The sequence below is a fragment of the Drosophila pseudoobscura genome, chromosome X, assembly GCF_009870125.1.
Source record: "Drosophila pseudoobscura strain MV-25-SWS-2005 chromosome X, UCI_Dpse_MV25, whole genome shotgun sequence".
Classification (NCBI taxonomy): domain Eukaryota; kingdom Metazoa; phylum Arthropoda; class Insecta; order Diptera; family Drosophilidae; genus Drosophila; species Drosophila pseudoobscura.
In genome coordinates, this window is record NC_046683.1 from 67,185,753 (window position 1) to 67,211,051 (window position 25,299).

The window sequence follows — 25,299 nt, forward strand, 5'->3', positions numbered from 1 at the left end:
CATCATATTCCATCGTTTTTGTTTTTCGGTCGAATTATACTAGCTTATTACCACTCTCAGCTCTCAACTCATAGTTTCATCCGATTATAAAATCGATTTCTTACAGGACTGATTAAATCTAAGTTTTCATCTTTGCTAAATTGCTTATAAAATAAAGTTTAAGCAAAACCGGTCAACAAACAAATTAATTTTTTACATGGTAACTACACGCTAACTACATAATTGTTACATATTAAATAAAGCGACGCCTGAAGGGGAACTGTGTACATATGTTTCAAAACTGTTTGCCCGTTTTTTTTCAAATGACCCCATGGCTTGCCATGCCAGTTTTAATAACCTCCGTTATACTCTTCTTCCCGGTCTTTTTTCCGACATTTTAAAAAAAGTTGAGATTTTTATGGTAAACGATCAGAAATTCGATACTTGTCACGAATTAGTATTCGATGGGACGTTGGGCATGGGTCTGAGTGGCACTTCTACTCGGATTACATTACGGATACATTGGTGCATTGGACAATAGGGTGACGCGTCTTTAGATATACTGGTAAGCTTTAGAAAATAGTATAAAAAGTATAAAAATAGCAAGGTGTGTCCGCTAGACATGGTGGCAAGAAAATCAGTGAGACCGCGGATTCCTCGATATACTCAGAAATATACCAAAACCACCGTAAGCATACCGATGACAAAACGAACTTAACCACCATCTATCTAAACAGGTGAAGAACGTGATCGTATCCCTATAAAACCCCACGATCTCTCTCATCTGAACTGTGCGAAAATTCTTCAAGGTTCAACATTTACGTAGAGTGGATTTTAATACTCTCTGGTCATAATCGTTCTCTGCCCTTGATCGTTAATCATTTTGTTCGATTTTTATATTCGGTTGTAAGTACTATCTAGACCCTCAGGAATAAACACATAATTGTATGCGATTTATGACTCAGTTTTATACATGACTGACTATATTTAAGAAATACTTTTGATTGAATTGTAAAATGTCAACAGCTACAATCTATTTAAGATGTTATTTTAAAAAAAATCAGTTATATGAGTGGTTCTAAAACTATCAAAGAGTCCTGCTATGGAACAATTACAGATGGGCTGGCCTTTTGGGAACTTTTGAGATGGACGTGGACATCGAAGCAATTGCATATCAATTGCATCGGTCACTTAATGTGACGTTACTTGTTTTTAAATGAAATCTACATACCAATTTACCAGCTTTAAAGCTGGCTGCTATGTACATATATGTACATGCTGCTTGCTATGGAACTAGCAGAAGTGATTGCTAGTTCGCTTGCTAGCGAACTCTCTCAGATTGAAAGCTACCGAAAGCTACAGTATTGGTAAAGGGACAGCAGTTAGAAATGGCGGTAGTTTGAAATCATTCAGTGATATTCAGTCAAATGCCGCATGTGCAATAAATAAGCGACATATCAAATTTCCACCACCCTTGGGTTGCATCATCGGCAGCGCTGGATGCACGATGCAATGGCCCTGGACAGCGTTGTGCAGAATGTCACAATGTTGTACTATATCAAATGCATCCACGTGGATCATCTGAAGCAGTTGTTTAGCATCATTTAGGGCAAGAAATCAGGTACACGCTTTCCCACATTACGTATACGTAAAGCACCGGCCAGCAAACCAAATTCGATATATAAACGGCTGTGGCCACACATTTGTTACTCAGAATTTATTCTATGTTCATTTGTTACGGGGATTTGTTGGGCGGGGGGATAATATGCCACAATTGCAATTATTTACAGGCTTCACTTCAGCACGAAACAGAGCTATATACTAAGCAGTTAACAACGCCTATGACTAACAATAAATACAAAAAAAATAAAAATAATAATAAATTAATTAGTAAATGTTAATTACAGACAAATGACTCTGCATGTTCACGCAATTCATGGGCAACACAACCTTTTGGTTCGGACTGCCCGCTCAAAACTATCCCTAAACGAGGTCAACAATGGGAGTTTTTCTTTTTTTCTGGTTTGCTCTACATATAGACATCATTATTGCTGTCCCGACTGGCAGGCAGCTGTAGTGCCTGCTGTTCGTGATACTCTCCCGTGGGTCGAACGGTGGTCGTCCTCCTTTTCGCTTTGGTGGGGCTCGAGGATGTGGATGGCTTGGCGTATTTGCTGGCCAGCGCTTTGAAGATGCTCTTTGGACAGGCCTTGAAGTAGGGGAAGCATTCTCCAGGTGCCTGCTTACCTTCGCCCACTCTTTGCGCCTGCACGTAGTCGGGCACTAGATCGGAAAAAGGCGATTCCGTGACCCTAAAATGAGGATCATTAGTATCATTCCATTTATATTGAAAGAATTAATTATCGTACTCACGTTAAGAACAATTTGGTCATCTCTCCGAAGACTCCGAACTTCTCCAAACTACGGGAATGCATCTCGCAGATGGTGCGCAGAAGACACGCCTTTCCATCCATGCCAAATGTGGATAGAAAATCCTCCACCACTCCATAGAGGAGCACCCTTTCTCCGCCGTGGAAGATATGCTGCATTCCAGCGGGCAGATCCGGGAACGTTGGCCCCTCGTCGTGCACCCTGAATTGTGAGTCCTCGCTCCGGCTGCGCTGCTCGCTGAGATCCCGCTTGCGGCGTTGCACGTGGAGATACCTTGCCACATATTCGCCTACCATGTGCCCCGCCTCGTGACCAAAGGAGCGAGAAAACAGTGGCGGCAGATCTCCCAAGGGATTCTGATTATCTGTCAGCCCCAGCTTGTCAAAGTCAACTGCATAGATTGATATTGGGGTAAACCAAAGATAAGTGAATAATTATTGGAGAGCGGACAACGACTCACTTGTGACTGGGAAACTGATGGTCAGGTTGGAGAAGAAGCCCTCAGGTGGATGCCGCACCAGTGGCATGGCAATCGTCGGCGTGAATGTCAGTGAGGTGCCCGGCGGCAGTGCCAGCCGTCCGTCGTCCGTAATCCAAATCAGACGCTTCTTGCGTATGTGCGGTGCATCTGGATCCGCGTCGACGTCTGTCTGGGCCTCAGCCTCCACATCCGCCAGCTGTGCGGCCGCCAAATCTTGTGCATCCGCCTGTCGATGAAGCGTTGATGTGCCTTGACATAAGCAGAGGATTGGCAGCAGCAGCATCATTAAAAGCAGTAGGCGGCCGCCTGATATGTTGCGCAGCTCCATGCTGGAGAATACGATTGAGGAAGTGATTAGAGATTAGAGATACTAATCCTTAGATGATTACTCTCTTTATGGAGCATTAGTTGCAAACCAAAGACTTGGACAACGAGCTTGCTGGGGGAGCTAGCTCCCAAATGGAACTGCTAAAACAAATGGCTATCATTATTCAACAGTTGTATAACATCCACTGGCGACTCTTGCACACCCCATTCTGCATTCTCATCCAGCTCTTAACCCCTCCACTCGATGACTCGATGGACCAGCAGATCCACTGGCAACTGGTTTCCCTGTCGAACGTGTCTCGTTTGTTTTTTTGGGAAAGCTCCTCTCCACTAGCAGAGATCTGGCATTGTTCCAGCAACTGCATATGCCCCGTTAGGCCTGCAAGCTTGAATTCTGATTACGACTCTTGAAAAAACCAAAAACAGCTATAAAAATCCCCATTAAGCAGAGCTCGAGATTAGGAATTGGCAATGCAATGGATCTGAGATCTGTGTGCGTGTGTATTCAGTGAAAGCATATCCCAGAAAATTGATTTATCATTCTAAACCAAACCTGTTGAAGATTTCACCCCGTAAGGAACCCAGTCCAAATAGAGAGCACTACAAATTGATCTCTCGTTTCACAACGCACTTTTACTCGGAATGCAGCAGAGCAGTATCCAATGATGCAACAAAGTGGAGAACTCTAGCTGCCAGCCAGCCAGCTAGGGAGCCGGTTCGGAGCACCACTTGAAGGCGGCAAAGACCATGTAGAAGGAGGCCTGAAGTGTAGGCCATGATTAGAGCCTAACCATATTCTGTGTTGCACTTTCTCAAGGCTACAATTTGATGGCCATTCGGGTGGCAGGTTTCACAGCAGCACCAGCACCAGCACCAGCTTTCTAGACCAAACATTCTAGTCCGAATAATTCAAAGGTTGGCCACCGGAGTTTCTCCTTATTGGAGACTTGGATTCACGCAAATTAGGCCTAAACAAATACGCTGCCAAGACCAGACAGGTGTACAGCCGATGGGCGTGCCTGTACACACATGAGAATACACATAAAATTCAGATGGGATTAATTGCAGTGTAAATGATGGACGTGAAAATGAAAATGGGGCCACTGACTAGGCTGAAAGGAGGAGTGGACTGCTGACAGTTGCAGACACCACTGACTGGGCAAGTGCGTTCCATTACCCAGAACGAGGAGTCGCAGTCTCTCTCCAAATCCAAATCTAAACACAAACCCAAATGCAGTTGACACACAGCGACAGTGAGACGCCTTTTCTTTGACTCTCGCTTATGACCAAGGATTCATTTTGATTTCTATAGGAAATCAGCAAAAGAAAAATAGCAGAAAAAACAGAGTCGAAGTTTGTATGCCTTTCAGGAAGCAAATATAAACTATCTGTACCTGTATCTCGATTTATATCTGCAACACTCTTCATGTGATAGTCTCTCTACCTTTCGACAGTAGCATGGCAGACATTTACAACAAACACGCAACAAATGTCAGGTTGGAATGCCGGTCGAGAAGTGAGAATTGAGACTGAGATTGAGAGAAAAGCCTTTGCAGCTTATGGCGAATTAGTGCAGCTGAGCTTTAATTGGAAATCGCTAAGTATGGGCGGAAGAGTGTCCATCCACGTCCGTCTGTCCGTATGTCTGTCTGTCTGCCTGTCTGATTGTCCGCTCTCAGAATCCAAAGAGTGTTTTTACTTCAACAATAATCAGTGGGATACGATACGATACTTCGTTTGTGGCGCGACATAAAGTAATTTACTTAATTTTTGCAATGAAACCGAAAATTAGGTCAGCAGGTGAGTGGAGTAGAGACACTTGTACAACACATTGGTGGAATCAACAAAATTCCACTGATAATTTTGATTATTTTATCCCATTTACCCCAATAAAAAAAATATAAATAAAAAAAAAAACAAAAAAAAAACCAACCAAGTAACCACGAGTTCGTCGCTCATGTCTTTTGTTTTTTGGGCAGGCACGTTGCACCCGCGCACTGAACAGGGACTGGGACTGTCACTGGCACTGAATAATTAATTAGAAATCCAGCAAATGATTGCGAAAGGCATTTTGACAAAGGAAAGTGCAAGTGGTGTCGTCCAGTGCGTGCTCGGCATGTGCGAGGAAATCAATCAAACATCACACAAAAAATAGCACTCGTATCAGATATCAGATATCGAGGGATGGTATAGAAAGTTGAATCAAGCTAACGCTGGATGCATGACAATTAGGTAATGTAATTTTTTTTTGGTTTTTTTTTGGTTGTTTGTTTTTTTGGTACATTCTTTCAGAGGAAGAGAGCTTACATAAGACTCTGCTCAATCGGTTGGGAACGATCTTCGAGTTGAACTTGGACTTGCCGCTTGTCCTATTTGCGTTTTCCCGCTGAAAGTTCCTATAGTCTGGCCTCTTCTCGCAGAGTCTCTTCTCGCAGAGTTCAACGGAAGATCAAGTTGGTCTTTTCTAATGTTTGAGTCATGAAGATATCTCAACACGTTTTTCACTTTTTATTATACACGAGTTGTGCTGGTCCTTTTCTAGAAGGAGTAGCTTCAATACATTTCGGTTTCTTTTGCTTTTTATGAGGACCCGCTCCAACAACCGCGCGAGCAAAGGTTTGAAATTCAACTAAAGCGGACAGCGGCCGGGGCCAACGATAAAAAGCAACGACGAACGGGCCGAAACCGAAAACCACAATGAGCCAAGAAGAGGAAGCCAAGCCGCCAGCAGAAGAGGCATGGCATGGAGTCCGAGGCAGAAGCAAAAGCAGAAGCCACTCGCCAGCCGAAACAGCAAACCAGTATAAAAGACAGAAATATCTGATCTCCTGTGTGGGGGTTTCTGTGTGAAGTTGCCAATTTGGTGTTTGATTTTCTTTCAGCTAAGAGCGAACAGCGAGTAATGGGTGATAAGCCAGAGAGTGGTTTCGTGAAGTGAATTGCGACTCCATCTGTGAGGAGTCTGTGAGGAACACTTCCTGGCATTTCAGTCATGAGTCATCGTGAGGGTTTTCCCTGAACAGATCTGGGTCGCAATTAGTTTCACTCTGGACATCGTCCATCAAAATCAAAACACCACAGGCAGGCCTAATCGTGGATCGTGAGCACAGACAAGTTCTCAGGCCTAGACTTTGGCCCCGACTTTGGCTTGCAGCAATTAAACTTTCCATGCGAAATGGATGCGACAGTGCGTACACAGCACAGCCGAATCTGGGATGCGGTTTCCAAGTCGCTTGGCAATCGAAGCAGTTGGTCAGCAAGTCAGCTACTTTGCATACACAGATGCAGATACAAAGACAGATCCAGATGTGCATATAACATGTTTTGTACCGTGAGTGGAGCCTCAGCTTCCGCTGCGGTTTGAAAGTGAGTCTCCTCCACATCTAGAAGTAGAAGTAGAAGCAGAAGCTTGGATGTGGGTCAAGGTCTCTATTTGGATGGAAAGTCAATTAAAATTGCATTGGGGAAAATATGACGAAAATTTCACAATAACTATAAATATTTATCACTCAATAAAGCTAATTTGTTAGCCATCATTAGGGTACGTGGTGAAAATTTATTGGGTTGGAGACAAACGCAAACGTTATCAGAAAACCTGACCTATGTACGTGATGGTAGCTTCAATTAAATTGATGTACTCGTACATCAATTCACACGCACAAGTGCTTTCCATTTGCTATTGCTGAATCTATTGCCTCATTTAAATAAATAGCCAACATTTATGACTTTCTTACGTAATGATAAGATCTTTCCAATAGATTTCTATTTTGAAATGTATTGCAGGACTGAATAGGATAAGCAAATATTGTCAACAGTCAACTATTATTCCATTTTTATTTATACAAAAATAATTCAAAAATCAACGAACCGATTTGCCCACTTATCGTTCTTCTTAGCGATGTGCCAAATAACGATTGGACAGCGATAGGTCGAACAGCTGCGTATCTATCATCTCTATCAAGTGCATTTATTCAATCTTTGTTTTCATTTTTCATTGGAAAAAAAACTCTCAGAAACTCCCTCCATTGCCATCCACAACACACGACATCGGCCAGGCATAATGTCGGCCCGTAACCCACAGACTTTGATGGCACTGCCCAACGAGGAGAACTTTGACTTCCTGTTCAAAATTGTCCTGATCGGAGATTGTGGGACGGGAAAAACCTGCATAGTGGACAGGTTCAAGACGGGAAACTACATAGAGCGACATGGCAATACGATTGGAGTGGACTTTTCCATGAAAACCATAGAAGTTGAGGCAAAACAAATTAAGGTATGTGAAAGGGTGGTCGGTCGCGTCATTTGAAGTTGATAATAATGAATCATATCCCTGCAGCTACAAATCTGGGACACGGCTGGCCAGGAGAGGTTTCGCACAATTACGCAGAGCTATTATCGGTCTGCCAACGGAGTCTTAATTGGTGAGTCGGTATCTTTCGGATACGCCCATTCATTTGTCATGCTGCCTCGGCGCTATCAGTAGTGGAGCTCCTGTCGAGGAACGACGTGATTCGCTGATAACAAGCGCCTCGCCACGCTTTAATTTTATTGCGAGGAATTGATTTTAATAGCGTTCTCTCTGCTGGCAGTCTTGTTATCTTCTCAAGTGCCGCACATGTGCAGATACATACATATTATTAGCTTATTAATTTGTAATTGTTTTCGCTGCAGTTTATGACATTACAAAGAGGTCTTCCTTCTCCAATCTGCAAAAGTGGATCGAGGAGGTGCGTAGATACACGGCGTCGAATGTGCTGATTATATTGATTGGCAACAAGTGCGACCTGGAGACGGAGCGCGAGGTTGACTTTGAAGAGGCTCGCCAAATGTGTCAATATATACCTGAAATCCTTTTTGTGATGGAAACGTCCGCTAAGGAGAACATGAATGTAGAGGATGCCTTCCGCTGCCTGGCCACCGAACTTAAGGTGTGCTCTGGCTTTTTTTATTCTGAATCAATCATTAATGCTTGTATTTCCATTGCAGCGCCAACACGATGCCAACAATGTGGAGGCAGTGGAAGAGAACACCATCACCCTAGGCCAAGGGAAACCCCTGAAGAGTTGCAGCAGCTCCTGTAATCTCACTTAAACTTAAGCATCACCGTTTTTATATTGTTTTATTTTGCTTTTACGTTTTGTGATCAAACTGTTCATGTGGCTATATATTTAGTTTTCTAATATTTAAACCTAATCCTAAAACTTTTTTCGGGTTACTTACTGGCGGATGCGAGTAAGCCTTTTAATTTAAATACTAACTATACACAACCATGTATTTATTTTAGACGATAGAGTACAAATCAATCTCACACATCAACAAACAAGTGAATCGCGCTAACAATGTCAATTAGAAGGCAATGTTTGAAGAGAGGAAAGATACGTCCAATTCTGTATTCAATTTAATACGAAAACAGTTTCGAAATAAACTCTTTTTTGTAATTTTATTGGAAGTAGTTAATTGGCTTAGATCTTAGACATTATCATTATCATACTCGTACACTCGTAAATTTTCATCATTGAGGGGTCGTTATTTTATACACTTAATAAAATTGGCTTGGCAACAACTTTTTAAACAATCGGCGAAACGCTTAAAGTCTGTTACACCCTTTTCTCAGTATTATGTGGCTTTACATTTACAAAAAAATTGGATTACCCTTCTACAATTATTAGCTATGGTCGTACGCTACAGTGGCCTGTCATTTGTTCTTGATGCGCTGAACGATCCACTCCAGACCCTGATACAAGCCCTCCCCAGTAAGCGCACAACACGCCTGGATGTGCCACTGGTGCTTCTTGATGGAGGTCAGGTCCAGTTGCCGTGAGATTTCGGCCGCCGACATCGATCCCTTCAGATCCTGCTTATTGGCATAGACCAGAAGGCTGGCCTTGCTCAGGTCCTCATGCTGGAGCATGCGATACAGCTCTTCTCGAGTCACCGCCAGCCGCTCCCGGTCCGTTGAGTCTATGACCATGATCACCAGCTCTGTGTTTGTGTAGTATGTGCTCCAGGCGGCCCTTAAACTCTGCTGCCCGCCGAGGTCCCACACCAGAAAGTGTATGTTTCTCCACACAACCTCCTCCACATTGGATCCGATGGTGGGACTCGTGTGGACCACCTCGTTCATTAGGAACTGGTACAGGATGGTCGTCTTTCCCGCATTGTCGAGGCCCACCATCACCAGTTTGTGTTCCTCGTTCCCAAACATTCGCCATAAGCGGGAGAGTAAAAGCCCCATATTTCAATGGTGGTCCGCTGTCTGTTCTGTACGCGCAGTGCGTTTTCTACTTGTTTCAATTCAAAATCTGGACTGGGCTGGGGGACAGGTGATGACGGTGATTTCCTCACACCAGGTTATCTCTCTCACTCTGCTCTGTGTGACTATTAGTGCGTTCGTGAGTGCGAGAGTGTGAGAGTGTGAGAGCGAGTGAGTGAGTGTGTGTGTGTGTATGGTCGTAGCTGCTTTGTTGTTGTGGTTGGAAAGTGGAAGGCCAAACTGTAAATTATATATGCGCTCGCTCCGATACTCTCCTCGAATGAATTTACATATGCATTCCAACAAACACTTGTGTTTTGTGATTGCCAAAGATTCAGAGCGGAGAGGCCTTGCTTCAGGTTCACTTCACAGATTTCCTCGAGTGCTAGAACGGATTGGCGGTGCACGACTATAACGACTGCTGGGAGCTGTTATGAGATTTTAGCTTCGTTTTCGCGTCGTAGTTGGTTCTTGTTGCACAAATTTTTAATTTAATTAACGCAGTTTATATTAAAAAAGTAAACAGTAAAAGTGATTAATTAACGCATATGCGCTGGTCAGTGTTGTGTTTGTCTGTGATCGATATCGGCTGTGCAGTAAAGGTAGGGTTGTTAGATGTTTTCAGTGCGGCCGTAGCTTTGATAGAAATTATCCGTTGGAATTTGAATGTATATGTATAGTTATTGAAAATTATGATCCCTTATTTATCTATCAACATAACATTATAAAGTCTAAAAGTATTTTTATCATTTATAAGGTTATAATGTGACAGGTGATCTGAAGCCTGTTTGTCAGTATTCGGTATGAACACTCAGTGGTGTGGCCAGAGTTTCCACCGATTTGCAATCATATGGTGCTCTTTGCATTATTAAATTAGCCAGCACACCGGCTACGTTCTTCCAAAAATGTGTTTATTTTTAAACCTGGTGCTGCTGGTTCTCGCTGTCTGCTTCACAGAGGCCCAAACGTCAAGGCGGGAGCAGGCGCCTATCGCCGAGTGTCCTGGTCGCAGCGTGCCACAAGTCAGAGCCGGGGCATCTGACTTCGAGATTGCGATGATTTTCCACTACGTGTCCTGGTCGAGTGAGGCCAAGCAAGCCAAAACGCTCTACGATGGACTGGCACACTATTACCACGAATATGCGTTCTTCGGGGCCGTCGACTGCTGGCATTTCCAGTGCAATTGCAGCAGCACTCACGTGCCAAATCCAGGAGTAGTTGGCGCTGGCGGCTATCCGGACAAGTGGCCCACTCTGATAGTGCGCTACAACCAACGAAATATTCTTCAATACTCCGGAGAATGGAACTTTGAGGATCTCGCACGGTTCATGAACTATCTGATCGAGCCCGTCGATCGGGTGCACACCAGCCTGGAGCTGGCAGGACTGAGGAAACACTCAGATGCTGTTGTCCTGGCGCTCCTGGACTCTGCAGACAGTCTGGCATACAAACGCTATATAGCGGCCGCTGTCTGTTGGCTGGAGTTCGATCCCGAAAGGAATATACGGTTCGCCCTTAACTTTGGAAAGAGTGCAAAGAGCATGTTGAAAGGGGAAGACGTCACACTGCCGCAGTTGGTTGTCATAGACAGCAGGAATGGTGTGCATACGTTTAACACATCGTCCAGTGACTGGCGAGCTTTGGGCATAGTCCGATGGGTACGTCATACCCTCAAGAGTCTGGTGTTCTTTTCGAATGGTTATGGAACCCCAACGACAATAGCTTTGAAGGCGCGCTACACTCCCGTGCTGGCCATGGGCGTAAGGATGCATCAGAGCCATCAGAGTGCCATGCCCATGGTAATGGTCAAAGAAATGGCTTCCGAGCTGAAAAAACAGACAGACAGCTGTGATTCGTATTGGGCCAAAGACGACAGCCATGCAAACGTAGATTCCCTGTTGCAAATGCCAGCGGAACTTTATGAAAAAACCTCTGAGGATAGAGAACAACGTGGCAAGCAATGCTACAGAGCCTGGCAGCTGAATGCTGCGACTCTGGCCAACTACTATAGAATCAACAAGTACCTCAATTATGCCTGGCTACACTACACCCACCAGAACCACCTAGAGCTCTCGGCAGGCAGGGGCACGGAGTCGGAAAGCCTGCTGGCCCTGCACCGGCGCAATTTGTGCCTCGCCCATTCCAACCATGGCACGCCGGCCATGAAGATTGGCATCGCCAATATGGTGACCAAGTACAGCCAACTTATCTGGAAAAATTCTGGGGAGGATTTCCCAAAGAATCGATCTCTGGGTGTCGTGATCTTTGATTCCATTAAATACGGCGACTATCTGCAGCAGTTGGGCATACAGCAGCATCAGCACCACCATCCCCACGAGCGAGATTCCTCAGCGGTGCAGGTCTTCATTTTGGACATGGCCGAGGAGGCCCTCCATGTAATGCCGCAGGATCGTCCCTTCTCGTATGTGGCCCTCAAGGATTTCATCCGTCAGTTCTATGCCAAAACACTACCGAAGGTTTATAAGAACGCGTTGCCACCTCCGGACACGGCTTTCCATCGCTATTTCAACCGACAAATGCTTCTGCAGGCTCTCCAGCGGCCAAACGCCACGAATGTGGTATTCATGTATCGTCCAGACTGTGCCTTGTCCGCCGTACTATCTCAAGCATTTCTCCAGGTGTCGGCGTTGCTCACGAGTCCAAGCGTAAATTTCATACGCTTTGACAGCCAGGCCAACGATCTTCCATGGGAGTTCTCCATGCCGCTCTGCCCCTCTCTGCTTGTCTTTCCGGAAGCGCGTCCCACCGAATCCGTCGTGTTTCCGAATTATGTCCGGATTGATGTGAAGAATGTATTTGCGTTTGTTATCGCTCAACTGGATCCAGAGCAGCAATTGCGATCGGTGCTGGCCAGCTGTCGACGACGGATGAAGCATGTCCGAAGCTGCCTGGACTTTGCCCGCAGTTTGGTACTCAAGCATGTGGGCCAGTACCTGAAATACTGGGAGATCTATGAGCACGAGCGCGACCAGATACTCTCGCATCTCAAAGAGTTCAACGATATGCACTTAGCCATAGATCGCAGCATAAGATTATAGCATCGCCCTTCATCCTAAATTCTGTAGGCCATTGTTTACTTAAGATAAGTTGTTTCCTACCAGACTGTAGTTCGTAAACTGTAAAGCCAAACCATGTTTTTAATTAAGTATTAAACACTCATAGCTATAAGAAAGAAAATACAATATTATTGAATATTACAAACTAATTCGATATCTCGATCTGAATTTTTTTCTTTCGGCTCGACATTTAATTTTTGCGTTATCCAACACTGAAGGAAAACAATGGAAAAATTCGGAAAAATGCTGCGCCGTTCGGACAAATTAAATATTATAGATCACAACACGTTCCACAAAATCCAAAAGGATGAAGGAGAAACAGCCCCAAGACTACCTCGCAGCTCCAAGTACAAAAATAAGCACAAGAAGCCCCAGCTGCAATGCCCGCTCCTCGATTTTGTTGTCAAGTCGCGACAGACGCAAAAGCAGAACAAGGCTAAAAAGCTAAGGCGTCCACATCTGACCATCACAAAACCCCTATATGAAGCAAAGCGCAAAGGGAAAACTCGCCTTAATCCCAAGAAAAAGGTCACTGGATTGAAAATGATGATATGCAGCTATCGCAGGCTGAAGAAGCAAAATATGTTAAACGTTCCAATCCCTAAATACGAGGAGGAGCTCAGAAAGAAGCTGGATTGCCTGTTGCTGGATACAGAGGTTTCTAAAGAAAGGGAGCAGAAACTGGAAAAACTCCGTGCCAAAGAGGAACATCTACAAGACAAAGTCCATCCAATACATTCGCGACGCTTCAGAAGGTTTCTTTTAAATATTTCATAATTGTATTTAATTTAAAACATATGTAGTTTCCTCCAGCTATTGCGACAACTCCACCAGGCCACAGCTTAAGCTGTTAACCACCCAGCTCTTGAAGGATCTGAGTCGCTTCCAGAAACGCGCTTATACCAAAAACGAGATCAAGGCACGGGCACATCCTCGCTTCGTTTTGGGCATCCGGGAGGCTTTAGCGCGGCTACGTATACAAAAAGTAAAATTTCTAATCATGGCCACCGATTGTGAGATTTGCCCAGGAGAACGTAAGAGCGTATAAGATATTCTAGGATCAAACAATAATGATATATGTATTTTTCTAGGTGGCCTGGACGAAACGATTGATGGCTTGAAGGACTTGTGCCAGCAGCAAAAAGTGCCCTACTGCTTCTCGCTTTTACGACGCGAGCTGTCCTATGCCCTTCAGAAGCGTGCACAGATCTCTTGTGTGGCCATTTTGGATTACGATGGGGCCAATGTCATATTTAATGATCTTCTCAGTGAGTTGAAAGAGGCCAAAGCAGAGTACAAACAAATGACTGCAGTGTGATGGTTTTTTATGTGCTGAAATTGAACATAAGTGCAGGAAAAGGTGCAAACAAGACAAAATATACATCAGCATCATCTTCAAACTGTTGGCGTTAGCATGGTGGTAGTAACCAGATCGTACAAAGTGGAGCTACCATTGTCCATTTCAGTGGCAGCGCCAACCAAGCTGGCGGTATCATTCAGCGAATTGAATGTCTGAATGGCCTCCTTGGCCTGCTGGGCGGCCAAATTGAACTGAATCAATATGATGAGGTAGCTGGTGATGCCACCACTGACGCCGTATAACGTTTCCATGTCCAAAGTGAAGAATCCGCAGGCGGAGAAGTCCACCGAGTGATTGAGCAGCTTCAACGACAAATGATTGACGATCTCGAAGAGCAAGTTATCATCCGCGACCACGCCGCACTTGTGCAGGCTGATGCCAGTGCGCTTCGAGGCCAGAGAGGTCTTCCAACTCAGGTAGATGAGATACACACACTTTCCGGACGTATAACTCAATGCAATGACAGTGATGAAAGGATTCTTGGCCGAGCGGAACAGTGACGGTATCGACTGGAACTGTGTTGCGCAGTAGAGGAAATACAGCTGTGCCGTGAATATTAAGAATCCATACGCCATCAAAGAGAGAATCGGGTAGCTCCACAGCTCGTTCATGGCCTTGCCAATCTCACAGATCTCGTCGTGCACCTGGCATAGATTGTTTAGCTTCTCCTCCACTTTGGACGCGTTGCTTAGCTCGCTCTCGTGCGCCATATTTACGGATATCGGATGATGAGTGGCCTTGTCAGAGGCCTCAATGGATTCGCCAAAAGAGTTCATCGAGTGGGAAACTGAAACCAGACATACAATGAACTTAAGATAAAAATATCCAAAATGTTCACCCACCAGGCGCCACCTTGTTCTTTCCAGATCCCTTTAGCGAGCCCATGTCCAAGCCGCCTAACTCCCTGTACAGGTACTCCAAATTGCTGTCGTACTCCGGTGGCTGGGAGCTGTCCAGCGTTCGACTGCTAGTGTCATGATCGCCCCGCAGCCACAGCTTGAACTTCTCGTGGGTGGCCACCAGCTCTTCCAGCGTCTGGTTGATGGCCTCGAAGCGTTCCTTCAGCGCATACAGCGAGACAGCAAACCAAATCTTGTCCAGCGTATTGATGAAAGTGGGAATGGCCGAGACAATCCACAGAACGGACATCCATTGGGTGTAATCGACGAGCTTGATGTACGTGGCCAACAGGATGGAGAGCTCAAAGAGGAACGTCATGATTAGCATAAACCGAATGCGTCCCCCAATGTGGCTGTTGTCTACCACACACTTTTCCTTGTACAAACGCTCGTCCACCTGACGAATGCGCTCGTACAGCTCTCCAATGCGGCCCTGGTTACGCAAGGCTGTTAACTGGTCCGTGCCCATCATAATGAGGCCAATGTAGGTGAGAAACAGCCCTATCACAAAGGTCAAGGTGCCTGGGGGATGGAATGAAGCAAGGTTGAATAACGGCGCCACTGCCCTACAATCGTAATGGTCTACTGACTCTGCGAGGCCTTGAGGGTGCGATCCTCCTCCCCGAAGGAGTAAATCAGTATATTGTAAAGCAGTACATAGACGATCAACATAGCCAGCATGTAGACCATGCCATTGCGCGACTTTTCCAGCACATTTTTGGTGCGAAACTTCTCCAGATCCTGCGGCAGTATCCCAGCAATCTTGGATATATAGAAGAGTAGCTGGAATTCCTTTAGCAATGGCTGGACCATTGGCAGCGCACTTTCCGTCTGGGCCGGCGGCATGTTGAATGTCGACTGACCAACGTCTGACCCTCTGGATATTATGGATGGTCTGCAGGCCATGCACTTAGCCTAATTAAATTGCTGCCTCACATTACAAGGGCAGCCCCACTCCAATCGTTATTATCATTATTAGTAATCTATTATGGGGTGTTTAGATAAAGATAACTCCATTTAAGGGTACAATACTGTGATGAATTTTTCTTTAACTTCGGGTTTATTTAAATATAGAATTTTTCGCCTGGGCTTTTGCACAATGAACATTTGAGTGTATTGTAATTTAAGAGCCGAAATATGCACGGCCGTATGTTTGAAAAAATTGAGAATTTTCTAACGTAATCAGTTTTGTAGTGTACATATGGTAGATGTATAAATTGTTTGTTTTTTGGTTGTATTTTGCTGCTACCGCCAGACCTTAGTTCCTCCTGCGGCGCTCATTTTGCTTTCGCTCCTCCTGAAAGTAATTAAATTAATTGGTAAATTGATCCTCGCACTTATAGACCAAAGTGTATAAATATAGTTTCACAAACAGCCAGAAAACTTTGCAAATGTTTTTTCGATCTTATTGGAAATAAATATACTTTCCGCAAAATGGAGGAAAACTTGGGATCCTAGCTGGGAATTGTGAAAGTATAATTATTGCCTTGGCTATGCGGAAAGACTCGGCAAATACCGTCTGAATTTTTTAATCTCAAGAGATTTTTGACTTGGGGAAAACTATTGCAAAGTGTTCGGCGACCATTTGATTGGATTTTCTTCAATAGACTACTAAACCATAAAGGTCTTGAGCTGTGGGACGGGGGGCTTACAGGCTATAGCAACTTAAATGTAAGCCCTAACGAATGGAGCATACCTTCTGAGTCAAGATTACGAGCAAACGACGGAACATGCTCAATACGTCGAAGAAAAGATCCAGGGCATGCTGTACAACATCGCGGTTACCATTGCGGCACTTCTGTACAATGTTTTGAGTATCGTAAACTATAAAAGCGGCCATGACGAATACTCCCACATATAGTTGAGTCTGTTTAATGGAGAAAATATGCGATTTAAATGGCATCCACAGATTAGATTCACTTTTTTACTTACCACTTGAACGACGTACGATTTGAATATCATGTTGAAAAGGCTCAAAAGGGCCATGGTGTTGACCACGCTTACTAACATGCCGCCCAGGTATAGATACTTTCCCTGCTCGGCCAGGAGTGCGGCCAGCGAGAGCGATAGAAAGGTGACAAAGGTACCAGTGAGGGCCGTGACGATAATGGCCGGATTGATGCTGCTTATGTAGCCCAACAGCGGTCCCAATGTCTGCCCAGAGCAAAATCCAAAGGCATAGAGCATGCTCAAACGTGTGCGATAGTTTTTTCCATCGTCCTTGTAGAAATGCAGCCCCAAAACCAGCACCAGCGTGGCCAGGGCAGCCAGCACACCGAGATCTAGCACATCGCGCATCTGGCAGAGGGCTCCCACAGTTGTCGCGGCTGCAGTGCTGCCCAAGACCATGTACACCTTGGCCAGGTGCTGGCGCACATGCGGCTCACTGGGGAAGGGGGAGGATAAAGACAAGGTAAGCTAGTTTCAAGGACTATCGATTCGTTGGCGACCAACTGTTGATGTGGTTCAATACCAAAACAACACGTCAGTTCTATCACTTATGACGCAGCGCGTCCCAAGCAAATTAAATTTTGCACCAGTGACTCTGGGCCAAGTGCAAGTCCCCCAGTGCCGCTTGCCCTTTTCCACTATTAGATAAATACTCACTAGCGATCGTTGAGCCCCGTCATAAACGTCTGAAAACGTTCGTTAAATTTCTGTGCTGTAGCTGCTGCCATTTTCTTGCTTTATTTCGCTTGTTAAATAGTTTTCAGATCTTATTAGTTTTTCAAACGGAGGAGTGAATCTGATATGTTCACAGACAAACTGCTTTATGACTTGCTGAAATAAAGTTCAGACGCCTACTTGTTTTCTTTTTCTGTAATTCACAAGATTTAGTAAGTGATGTAAACAGTGTGACCGCGGATTTATCGATAGAATATACAGTCCTAAGAAATATACCGAAACATACCGCCTCATTTTCAAAATATACCGTAGAAAATACCGATGAACAACATTTTTTTTTCTTTATAAAAACGTAACAAAACATTGCATTCATTTAATTGGAGATTGCTATGATCCGCCTCTTTGCCACCCTGGCCTATCGTTCCCAGCTAGCTCACGGGGAAGTCAGGGGTGTTTCCGACCCGATAAGCCAGGGGACGGATTGAACAAACAAAACATACAAAAAAAAAAACAAATCTAACCTATAGAACAGACTTGTCCTCGTTGGCACTTTCGTCAGCGGGGATATTTGGTTTCGTTATCCCTAGCAGGGTCCCACACTTCCATGAGCGCCTTTTTTTGAATTCGCGCGCTCCCTTTCATATTCAGGGTCCCGCTCTTCTCACTCTCGTTCCACCCAACTACCATTTTCTACTCACTCATGACTACGTTTTACTTTAAAATTATATTCATGTTATATTTTCTTACTTATCTTTTTTTTTAACAATATTAATTAATAACCTAGATTCTGCCGACGAATACAAATACTAATACAAAAAAATACTAACAGTTTTCTGTTAGCCCTATCTCGGCCGAATTGGCAGCTCAATTTAAAGATTTTGCTTCCTTAATCTCGCGGATGTCTTTGTTTGATCGTGGTTTGTTTTTCTCCAGCTCCGCTGGATTCCTTGGTGCCGGTGCTCCGCTGACTGTTCTCGCACCAGGTTTCCGGCCTGGCCAGTACCGGGCTGCTGCTGTCGATGTCCACCGCTTCCGCTGATGTTGATGCCTCCGGCTGATGTCTTGGTGGGATCTTCGTCTCCACGATCACCAATTTTTTCTTGTTTTTTCTTTCAGGGCACGTGCGGCATCCTTCATATAAGTCCTTATTCCTTATATATAAGTCCTTCAGAGAGACAACCAGAGACAACCAGCGAATTTCATAATGATTGAGTATTTGATGCTCCGGAGAATTTAGAAATTTTTGAACTGCCTTAAATTTTCTGTGCCGCTTCGAGCTCTCAGAAAAGGAATGGAATGTATCCTTAATCGTTTTCTCTAGACTTCTTGGAAGCATTTTACAAGCATAACTTGAAGCGAGAGCTACTGAGTGGCAAACACACTTTACAACGAGGGGGAACCTTGTGAGCAGCTGCGGTGACCGCAACTCTACATTTATACCCGATACTTAGTCAGTATGGCTCTCCTCCGGCAGACGCCGCTAATATTAAACGACACGACAAAGAGTGCGTGCGAGAGAGACAGAAAATCAGTCTGAGCGTGACGTCGGGCGCTGCGTAGCCACTGCGAATTTATTTGTTGCTTTTGGCTATACAAATTATCCGATCTGATTTAGATTCCGCAACTGGATAGATATGGTCGTTATCTATGATTCTGCGTTTTTAGTTTTCTCGAATCTGCAATATTGTGGATACAACAGATTTTCGTCCTTTATGTGGGCGGAAGGGGGTGGGGCGAAATTTCGAGATACACGTATAGTGAGATCTAACAGAAGTGCGTATACCAAATTTGGTTAGCCTAATAGTCTCTGAGATTTGTGGATGCCCCAGACTTTCGTCCTTTGCGGGGGCGGAAGGGGGTGTGGCGAAATTTGGACACGAAACGGTAGAGGTCCGATATCACAGGAGTGTGGATACCAAATTTGGTTGCTCTGGTTTTTATAGGTTCTGAGATCCTTGAACTCATATTTTGCAATTGGCAAAACCGACCAAGGAACCTGTGTGTTAGACAGAGACACAGTAATGCCAATTTAAAATAATAAAAATAAGGACGAACATTTCCTCAATTCTATAATTTCTGATCGGTTAGGGTATGCCATTTATAGGGTATAGTCATTTCCAACGAACGGCTATCGAAACTATCGACTGGATAGTAAAGTTGCGCGCCTAAATTGCAGTCAGTAAGTGAAAAGGACAATGCAATCCAGTGGAAAATTCGATGCACTAAAACACGATTTGAGAGGGCGAGACTTAAAAAAAATGCGTGTTGAAGTTTACCTACGCTAAGTTTGTTAATATAGCTTTAAAAATCAAATTTTCATTGTTATCAGTGATTTCTAGAGATGGAAAGAGGAGTGTTGGCTAACGTTTAGATTTGGAACATTCCAGTTGCATAGCAAACACGACGCGCGCGCCACAGACGCGAAACAACTTCGCTTGAAGAATACACAAATTGATTGATTTTCTGTTCATTTGGCGCCTTATTCAAAAAAGTCAACAGTACATCTTTTTGAAAAACAAAATAGACGGTATATTTGTAAATTATAAAATATTGCAAGGCATCGGTTTGACTTAAAAATGTATCGTCAGATGCGAAGGACTAGATTTGGCCATTGGGACGTTGAGCTAGATTACAAACTATATAAAAACAGAAGTTGGAGCACATTACCTGTTTTAAACATGACTTAATAGACTGAGTGTTCGTTTGTATAAATTTTCATAGATTTCATTTAAGATCGCTATCACAGTTTAAAAATTGTACAAGACATCGTTTTTCTGCAGTTAAGCTCGTAACATTTGATCCCTAAAGCCTAGGCCTCTCCCTGGGAGAGTTACAGGTGCATCAAACTGGTAAACGTAACATTCTGGTTTACAGAGGTGTTGTAAATGTTTGTAACTAGGGGTTAGTGCGCCATGATCTTATTTGAATATCGTTTACAAAATGTATGTCAAGTAAAATAAGAAGTAAAACCTAAAAATATCAAAAACTAAAACGCAGATGATACAATACGAATGAAATGCTAGATTACTTTTATCTGCAAACTTTTTAACACAGATCTGTTGTTAGGAACTACATAAAAGGTCGATTCGAGCGTTAGTAGAGTATTGCTATGCTAGATGCGGTCAGGGCTTTCGTTTATAGAGTAATTTAGTCTTATACTTCGGGCGGAATACACACTCATCCAACTTATCTTATATAAACATGATTTCACTAGGTTTCCTATCAGAACAGTGCACTCGGCGGATGAGATCAGTCGCGATTTAAAAGCTACAACTCCATTCACACACTTTCGGAGACAGGCAAAGGGTAATGATCGACTTAAATATACAATATAGTATGGTACGGTATAAAATAAATAAAAAAAAATTAAAACAAATGCATGACGAATGTTTACAACAAAAGAATCATTGAAAGTCATTGAAAATACATTTAAGTTGACGATTTTTGGCCTCAGTCGGCCTCAGAAATGATTTTGTTAATATAACAATTTCAGTAAAAATTGCACACAGCAGTGCAATTATAATTTTGGCATATTTTACATACAATTTTGTTGTACAATTATAAATTCATTAACTAATAAGGGCTGGTGGGTTTGTTTTTTTTTTGTTTAAATATATATATATATATATAATACAAGAAGACACACAATGCAAGACAGTTTTGGTAAGGTTTCGTCGAACAATTATTTTTTTTTTTCATAAGTATATGTTTTATTAAATAAACCGAAATATTAGAGTACAATAATATTGAAATTCTGCTGCGAAGAGGGCGGCGAAGGATTAGTTGTGTGATGATCATCCATCCCATTGCCCATCTGTGTCGAAAATGTGCCACGATGACTGCCAATAGCATCCTCCATACAGTAGTGCTGCTTCTGCTCCTCCTGTCGCTGCAAGAATGTGTCGAGTGAGGGTCCAGAGACAGTCAATGCGTCGTTGATGGTATAGAGGCTTGTCAACATATCGGCTTATTGTTTAGTATGTCTAGGAGAAACTATGTTATATGCCATATTCATATCCTACGTATTGGTAATGTTAGATACAAATTGAAAATCTGTTAATTTGTATAGCTTGTACAGCTGGCCGGCCACTGCCCACTGACCACCCACCAAGCTTGCGGCATTATTTGTTTGTTAATAAGAGTGTTGTGTATTTGTTACTTTATAATTCCTTCTCCTCTTTACTTTCGCTTGCGTGGCTGTTCATCCTTCAGCAGTCAATGCCTGGACCGATGCTCCTCCCGCCTGTCGCGATCACGCTCCCTCTCACGATCGCGGTCCCGATCTCGGTCGCGTCGCTCCCGATCCGAGGAGCGATACCGTTCTCGATCCTCGTAATAGCGCTTCGATGACGGCGCCTCAGCTGCTTCTGCCACAACGGGCTCTGGCGACTTCCTTGGACGAGCCGAGCGACTGCTGCTGCAAGCAAGGATAATGTTGCCATTAAAGTTGATGCATATTGAGCATCTAGAACATTCTGTTTTGCATTACCTTTCATCCCTGTAGTGATCTTGAGCCTGACGTTCTCGTTCTCTGCTGCGCGACCGTTCGCGATAGCTGTTGGATAATCGAAAATTTCATTAGATTTTTGATTGTAAAAGATTGCTTTCCCCATTTCGTGCTCACCCGCCATCTCTTTCACGCTCGCGATCACGGTCGCGCTCTCTTTCACGAGACCGTTCGCGATACCGCGAGGAAGAGCGTTCACGCCTCTGCCTGCTGCGGTGGGATCGCTCCCTCGAGCGCGACCGTTCGCGTCGGTTATAGCTCTTCGCCTCGATGCCGTGCAGCGTGTCCTGCAGTGAGCTGATCAGAATCTTACAACGCTCATCGTGGGCCACTTTTGATTGTTTTATCAGCGAAATTGCGGTGACCAGTGTCTCAATGGCGCTGGAGTATTCGCCGGCTGCGGCATCAGACACAGCTCTATAGAAATAAATCATTTATTGACAATTCAATTAAACATTTAAGGGATTGAGAGATGGAAACGCACCTGGCTATTGCTGAACTGCTGACCGTGCGGTTTCTGCTCATCACCTCCTCAAACTCGGCCTCCGTGAGCTGTGGGCCCATTTGTGGGTCGGGGAACGGTCCTGGCGGCTTACCCTGCGGTGGTGGCCATGGGCCCCGTGGTCCGTGCTGTGCAAACTGTGGCGGTGGCCCGTGCTGCGGCGGCATATTCATACCCTGTTGCGGTGGCATATTCATCCCTGGCTGTGGACCACCCGGACCGCCGTGCGGTGGTCCGCCCATGCCGGGATGCTGATTTGGACCGCCAGGCTGGTTGAAGAAAGCTGGATTCACATGTGGTGCAGGTGCTCCGTGCGGTCCGCCTGGCCCTGGTGCTTGGGGAAGACCACGCGGCGGACCCTGGGGCGGAAAGCCACCATGCATGGGTGGACGGCGCCAGTCCGGACCTGGAGGTCCCCTTACAGGCATCCCCATGGGTCCCTGGAACTGCAACGCGAAATGAACGAATTAATAATGATTGCGTGAGCAAAGACAAAAGACTGAGGAATGGATGAATGAATGAGAATGTCTCATGGTCTATAGGTGCAGCATGGAATTATTTCTGAATGTTCTGAATACATCTCTTATGCGGCGCATACATACAATGTCGTACTCTAAAGTTAGCTTAAATAATTGTTAGTTCTGATTTCGCTTCTGGTTCTTCTGTTTCGTTAGATTTTTGACAGTAAGTGGCATATTTGATATGGATTTTTTCTCATTTTCATTTTCGGTTAGGGTTTTTTTTTTACCATTGGTCGTTGCGGTGGTCCGTTTGGTGGACCTGGTCGTGGCCCGCCAGGCCTCTGACCTGGCCATTGGCCCTGTGCTGATGGATATCTGGGTGGTGGCTGTTGATTACCCATGAGACCTCCCTGCGGATGCATTGGGGGCTATATTAATACGTAAATTACGTTTCATGTTGTTGTTGTTGTGGGAGTGTGCGTAAGCGTTGTCATAGACATGGAATAGAATATAAATATAAAGCGTAATACATAAACATTTGATTATGAAATCACTTAATACAGGATTACAATTACAAAAGATGGAAACAAAGAGGACAGTTCAATATGCATTCGCCATTCGAGTTACAATTTCGAAATGGGATCTAAGCTAATGTTCATACATCTAGGAGGAGTATTATTAGGAGTATACAAACAATAGAAAATATTACAAAAATTTCTCTGAAATTATTTGTAATTAAACCGAAAAGGTTACTATTAAAGTAAAGTACTTAAAATCATAAACAAAAATATTATGCAATTCGTTTTGAACGATGACCAATAAAACATGGTTTTATTCTACGTCGAGTGCAAAGATCCGCGAGGGGACATTTCGTATAAACTAAATATATAAATTTTAAATTTATTTATTGTAAAGTTTTACAGAATCAACAAAACTTTGCATTCAGAACAATTTTAATGAGAATCGGGGGATCAATAATAAAATGTGTATGGCGTTAATAATACCGATAACTTTCGAGGAATCAGAGGGAAAATCTATAAATGAAACTTAAAAGGGGTGGGTGTGGGGATAGAGATAGAGACTCCATGCGGAGGAAGAATATCTAATAAAATTATAGAAACACACCTGCATTCTCGGCGGTCCGGAGTTGGGTCCCACCTGAGGGACTTGCGACATATGCTGGGGTCGGTACTGGCCGGGAGCCATTATGGGATTCATGCCGCGGGGCGGATGCCCAGGCGGACCACCTTGAGGGCCACCTGGATGTGGGGGCATGGGACCGCCACCCATATTGGGCGGAGCTGGACCGCGGGGCGGACCATTTTGCTGCGGCGGCGGTACGGGTCTCGTTTTTTGCAGACTCTCAAATTGCGTTAGGGCTTGCTTGCTGGGGTACGTGACCACCGGCGCCTGACCGTGCATCTCCTTCTTTGGCAGTTGATCCAAAACGGCTCTCAAGCTGGATTCCGTGCCCAGCGATATGACACTGAAACCTTTGGACTGTCCGTTTGCACGATTCTCAAAGAACTTCACCTCCTGTAAGTCGTTGACTCCAATATCCCTCAAAGCATTGGAGATGTCTTGGTCCGTTGTCCACCAGGTGAGATTGCCCACGTATAGCTGGTAGCGGCGGTTCATGGTCGGAGTTAAGCTACCACCGCCCTGATGGTAAACTCCGTTGGGACCGCCGCCTCCGCTCGATGCAGAGTCCCCTGAGCCTGGACCGGCTGCGCCATCTGCCGAGGGCGTGCCGCCGCCCCCGCCCCCAGAGGCAGCCGCCTCGGTGGGTCCGCCAATGTCATCGTAGAGATCAACACCGTCGCCTCCGAATTCGTCCTACAAGTGTCGCGAAAGTGTGTGTGGGGTTCATTAGGCGTCAGTGTGACCAAATCGATGAAAATGTGTACATGCACGCAATTCACACGCCATCCATCGAAGCGACTGTCGTCACCACTTACCTGAGACTGGCCGGCAAAGTCCTTGTCCAGGTCTTCGGCGTACAAGTCCAAGACCACATCAGCCATGGTTTCCGCGAGCTGCGCCTAATTTAGTATCGACCTAATTCGTATCAGTGTTTGCTGCACTTTTCCACTTTCTCGCACACGCGCTTCGTACAGTCGTCTTTTCAAGCCGGAGCAGCCGGCGCGCGGCCCGTATGCTCGCACTAGCGCTGGAAATCTCGCTTAGTTGAAATTAACTTCTTAATTGCCTTGCTTTTCACCGTAAAAATGTATTCTTCTCACAAAAATGTACATTCTACTTATGTATACACAACTTTATTCTTTGCGAAAATTTTCAGCTATAAAATGGCGGAGATCCGCAGTGTGACCGCACACTTATCGATACCGTCTGATACCAAACTACGTCACAAATTTCAAAATATACTGTAAATATACTGGCGATTTATATGTATTCAAGTTGCATAATGTTCGTCATT

General features: G+C 44.5%; 8 protein-coding genes across 14 annotated transcripts; 3 read left to right on the top strand and 5 right to left on the bottom strand.

Moving 5' to 3' along the window:
• Positions 1 to 1,690: 1,690 nt before the first annotated feature.
• Positions 1,691 to 5,595, bottom strand: LOC4814089 (uncharacterized). The gene is made up of 4 exons (XM_001354160.4): positions 5,486 to 5,595; positions 2,831 to 3,180; positions 2,353 to 2,761; positions 1,691 to 2,291 (listed from the first exon to the last, which is right to left on the bottom strand). The coding sequence occupies exons 2-4, from the start codon at positions 3,177 to 3,179 to the stop codon at positions 2,009 to 2,011; spliced, it is 1,041 nt and encodes a 346-aa protein (XP_001354196.2). The 5' UTR covers position 3,180; positions 5,486 to 5,595; the 3' UTR covers positions 1,691 to 2,008.
• Positions 5,596 to 7,011: 1,416 nt separating this feature from the next.
• Positions 7,012 to 8,621, top strand: Rab19 (RAS oncogene family member Rab19). Of its 2 annotated transcripts, none has more exons than XM_033381643.1 (4): positions 7,012 to 7,451; positions 7,515 to 7,599; positions 7,850 to 8,067; positions 8,165 to 8,621. In XM_033381643.1, exons 1-4 carry the CDS (start codon positions 7,239 to 7,241, stop codon positions 8,267 to 8,269), a joined length of 621 nt encoding a protein of 206 aa, XP_033237534.1. In that variant the 5' UTR covers positions 7,012 to 7,238; the 3' UTR covers positions 8,270 to 8,621. The 2 variants fall into 2 exon arrangements, with proteins under 2 accessions (XP_033237534.1, XP_001354195.1); XM_001354159.4 differs by having other exon boundaries at positions 7,018 to 7,451; positions 7,850 to 8,106.
• Positions 8,592 to 10,051, bottom strand: Arl5 (ADP-ribosylation factor-like 5). Its single transcript, XM_001354158.4, has one exon. The coding sequence runs from the start codon at positions 9,411 to 9,413 to the stop codon at positions 8,874 to 8,876; it is 540 nt and encodes a 179-aa protein (XP_001354194.1). The 5' UTR covers positions 9,414 to 10,051; the 3' UTR covers positions 8,592 to 8,873.
• On the top strand, positions 9,906 to 14,157 carry Sbp2 (SECIS-binding protein 2). 2 transcript variants are annotated; one of them, XM_001354156.4, is made up of 4 exons: positions 9,906 to 10,033; positions 12,727 to 13,263; positions 13,322 to 13,542; positions 13,600 to 14,157. In XM_001354156.4, exons 2-4 carry the CDS (start codon positions 12,734 to 12,736, stop codon positions 13,824 to 13,826), a joined length of 978 nt encoding a protein of 325 aa, XP_001354192.3. In that variant the 5' UTR covers positions 9,906 to 10,033; positions 12,727 to 12,733; the 3' UTR covers positions 13,827 to 14,157. The 2 variants fall into 2 exon arrangements, with proteins under 2 accessions (XP_001354192.3, XP_033237533.1); XM_033381642.1 differs by lacking the exons at positions 9,906 to 10,033; positions 13,600 to 14,157 and having other exon boundaries at positions 12,686 to 13,263; positions 13,312 to 13,434.
• LOC4814048 (uncharacterized) lies at positions 10,213 to 12,657 on the top strand. Its single transcript, XM_001354157.4, has one exon. The coding sequence runs from the start codon at positions 10,337 to 10,339 to the stop codon at positions 12,488 to 12,490; it is 2,154 nt and encodes a 717-aa protein (XP_001354193.1). The 5' UTR covers positions 10,213 to 10,336; the 3' UTR covers positions 12,491 to 12,657.
• Positions 13,817 to 15,706, bottom strand: Gr66a (Gustatory receptor 66a). The gene is made up of 3 exons (XM_001354155.4): positions 15,358 to 15,706; positions 14,711 to 15,289; positions 13,817 to 14,655 (listed from the first exon to the last, which is right to left on the bottom strand). The coding sequence occupies exons 1-3, from the start codon at positions 15,671 to 15,673 to the stop codon at positions 13,904 to 13,906; spliced, it is 1,647 nt and encodes a 548-aa protein (XP_001354191.3). The 5' UTR covers positions 15,674 to 15,706; the 3' UTR covers positions 13,817 to 13,903.
• Positions 15,707 to 15,808: 102 nt separating this feature from the next.
• Positions 15,809 to 17,620, bottom strand: BI-1 (Bax Inhibitor-1). 2 transcript variants are annotated; one of them, XR_004469735.1, is made up of 5 exons: positions 17,375 to 17,620; positions 16,700 to 17,153; positions 16,464 to 16,634; positions 16,284 to 16,399; positions 15,809 to 16,064 (listed from the first exon to the last, which is right to left on the bottom strand). XR_004469735.1 is itself a non-coding variant. In XM_002134606.3 (4 exons), exons 1-4 carry the CDS (start codon positions 17,443 to 17,445, stop codon positions 16,026 to 16,028), a joined length of 735 nt encoding a protein of 244 aa, XP_002134642.1. In that variant the 5' UTR covers positions 17,446 to 17,618; the 3' UTR covers positions 15,809 to 16,025. The 2 variants fall into 2 exon arrangements, 1 of the variants encoding a protein (XP_002134642.1); XM_002134606.3 differs by lacking the exon at positions 16,284 to 16,399 and having other exon boundaries at positions 17,375 to 17,618.
• Positions 17,621 to 20,090: 2,470 nt separating this feature from the next.
• Positions 20,091 to 25,218, bottom strand: Cpsf6 (cleavage and polyadenylation specificity factor subunit 6). 4 transcript variants are annotated; one of them, XM_015186915.2, is made up of 7 exons: positions 24,821 to 25,218; positions 23,988 to 24,698; positions 23,150 to 23,272; positions 22,384 to 22,847; positions 22,017 to 22,316; positions 21,882 to 21,947; positions 20,091 to 21,809 (listed from the first exon to the last, which is right to left on the bottom strand). In XM_015186915.2, the coding sequence occupies exons 1-7, from the start codon at positions 24,884 to 24,886 to the stop codon at positions 21,608 to 21,610; spliced, it is 1,932 nt and encodes a 643-aa protein (XP_015042401.1). In that variant the 5' UTR covers positions 24,887 to 25,218; the 3' UTR covers positions 20,091 to 21,607. The 4 variants fall into 4 exon arrangements, with proteins under 4 accessions (XP_015042401.1, XP_001354190.2, XP_015042400.1 ...); XM_001354154.4 differs by having other exon boundaries at positions 23,150 to 23,290; positions 24,821 to 25,217; XM_015186914.2 differs by having other exon boundaries at positions 20,091 to 21,806; positions 23,150 to 23,290; positions 24,821 to 24,886.
• Positions 25,219 to 25,299: the final 81 nt, after the last annotated feature.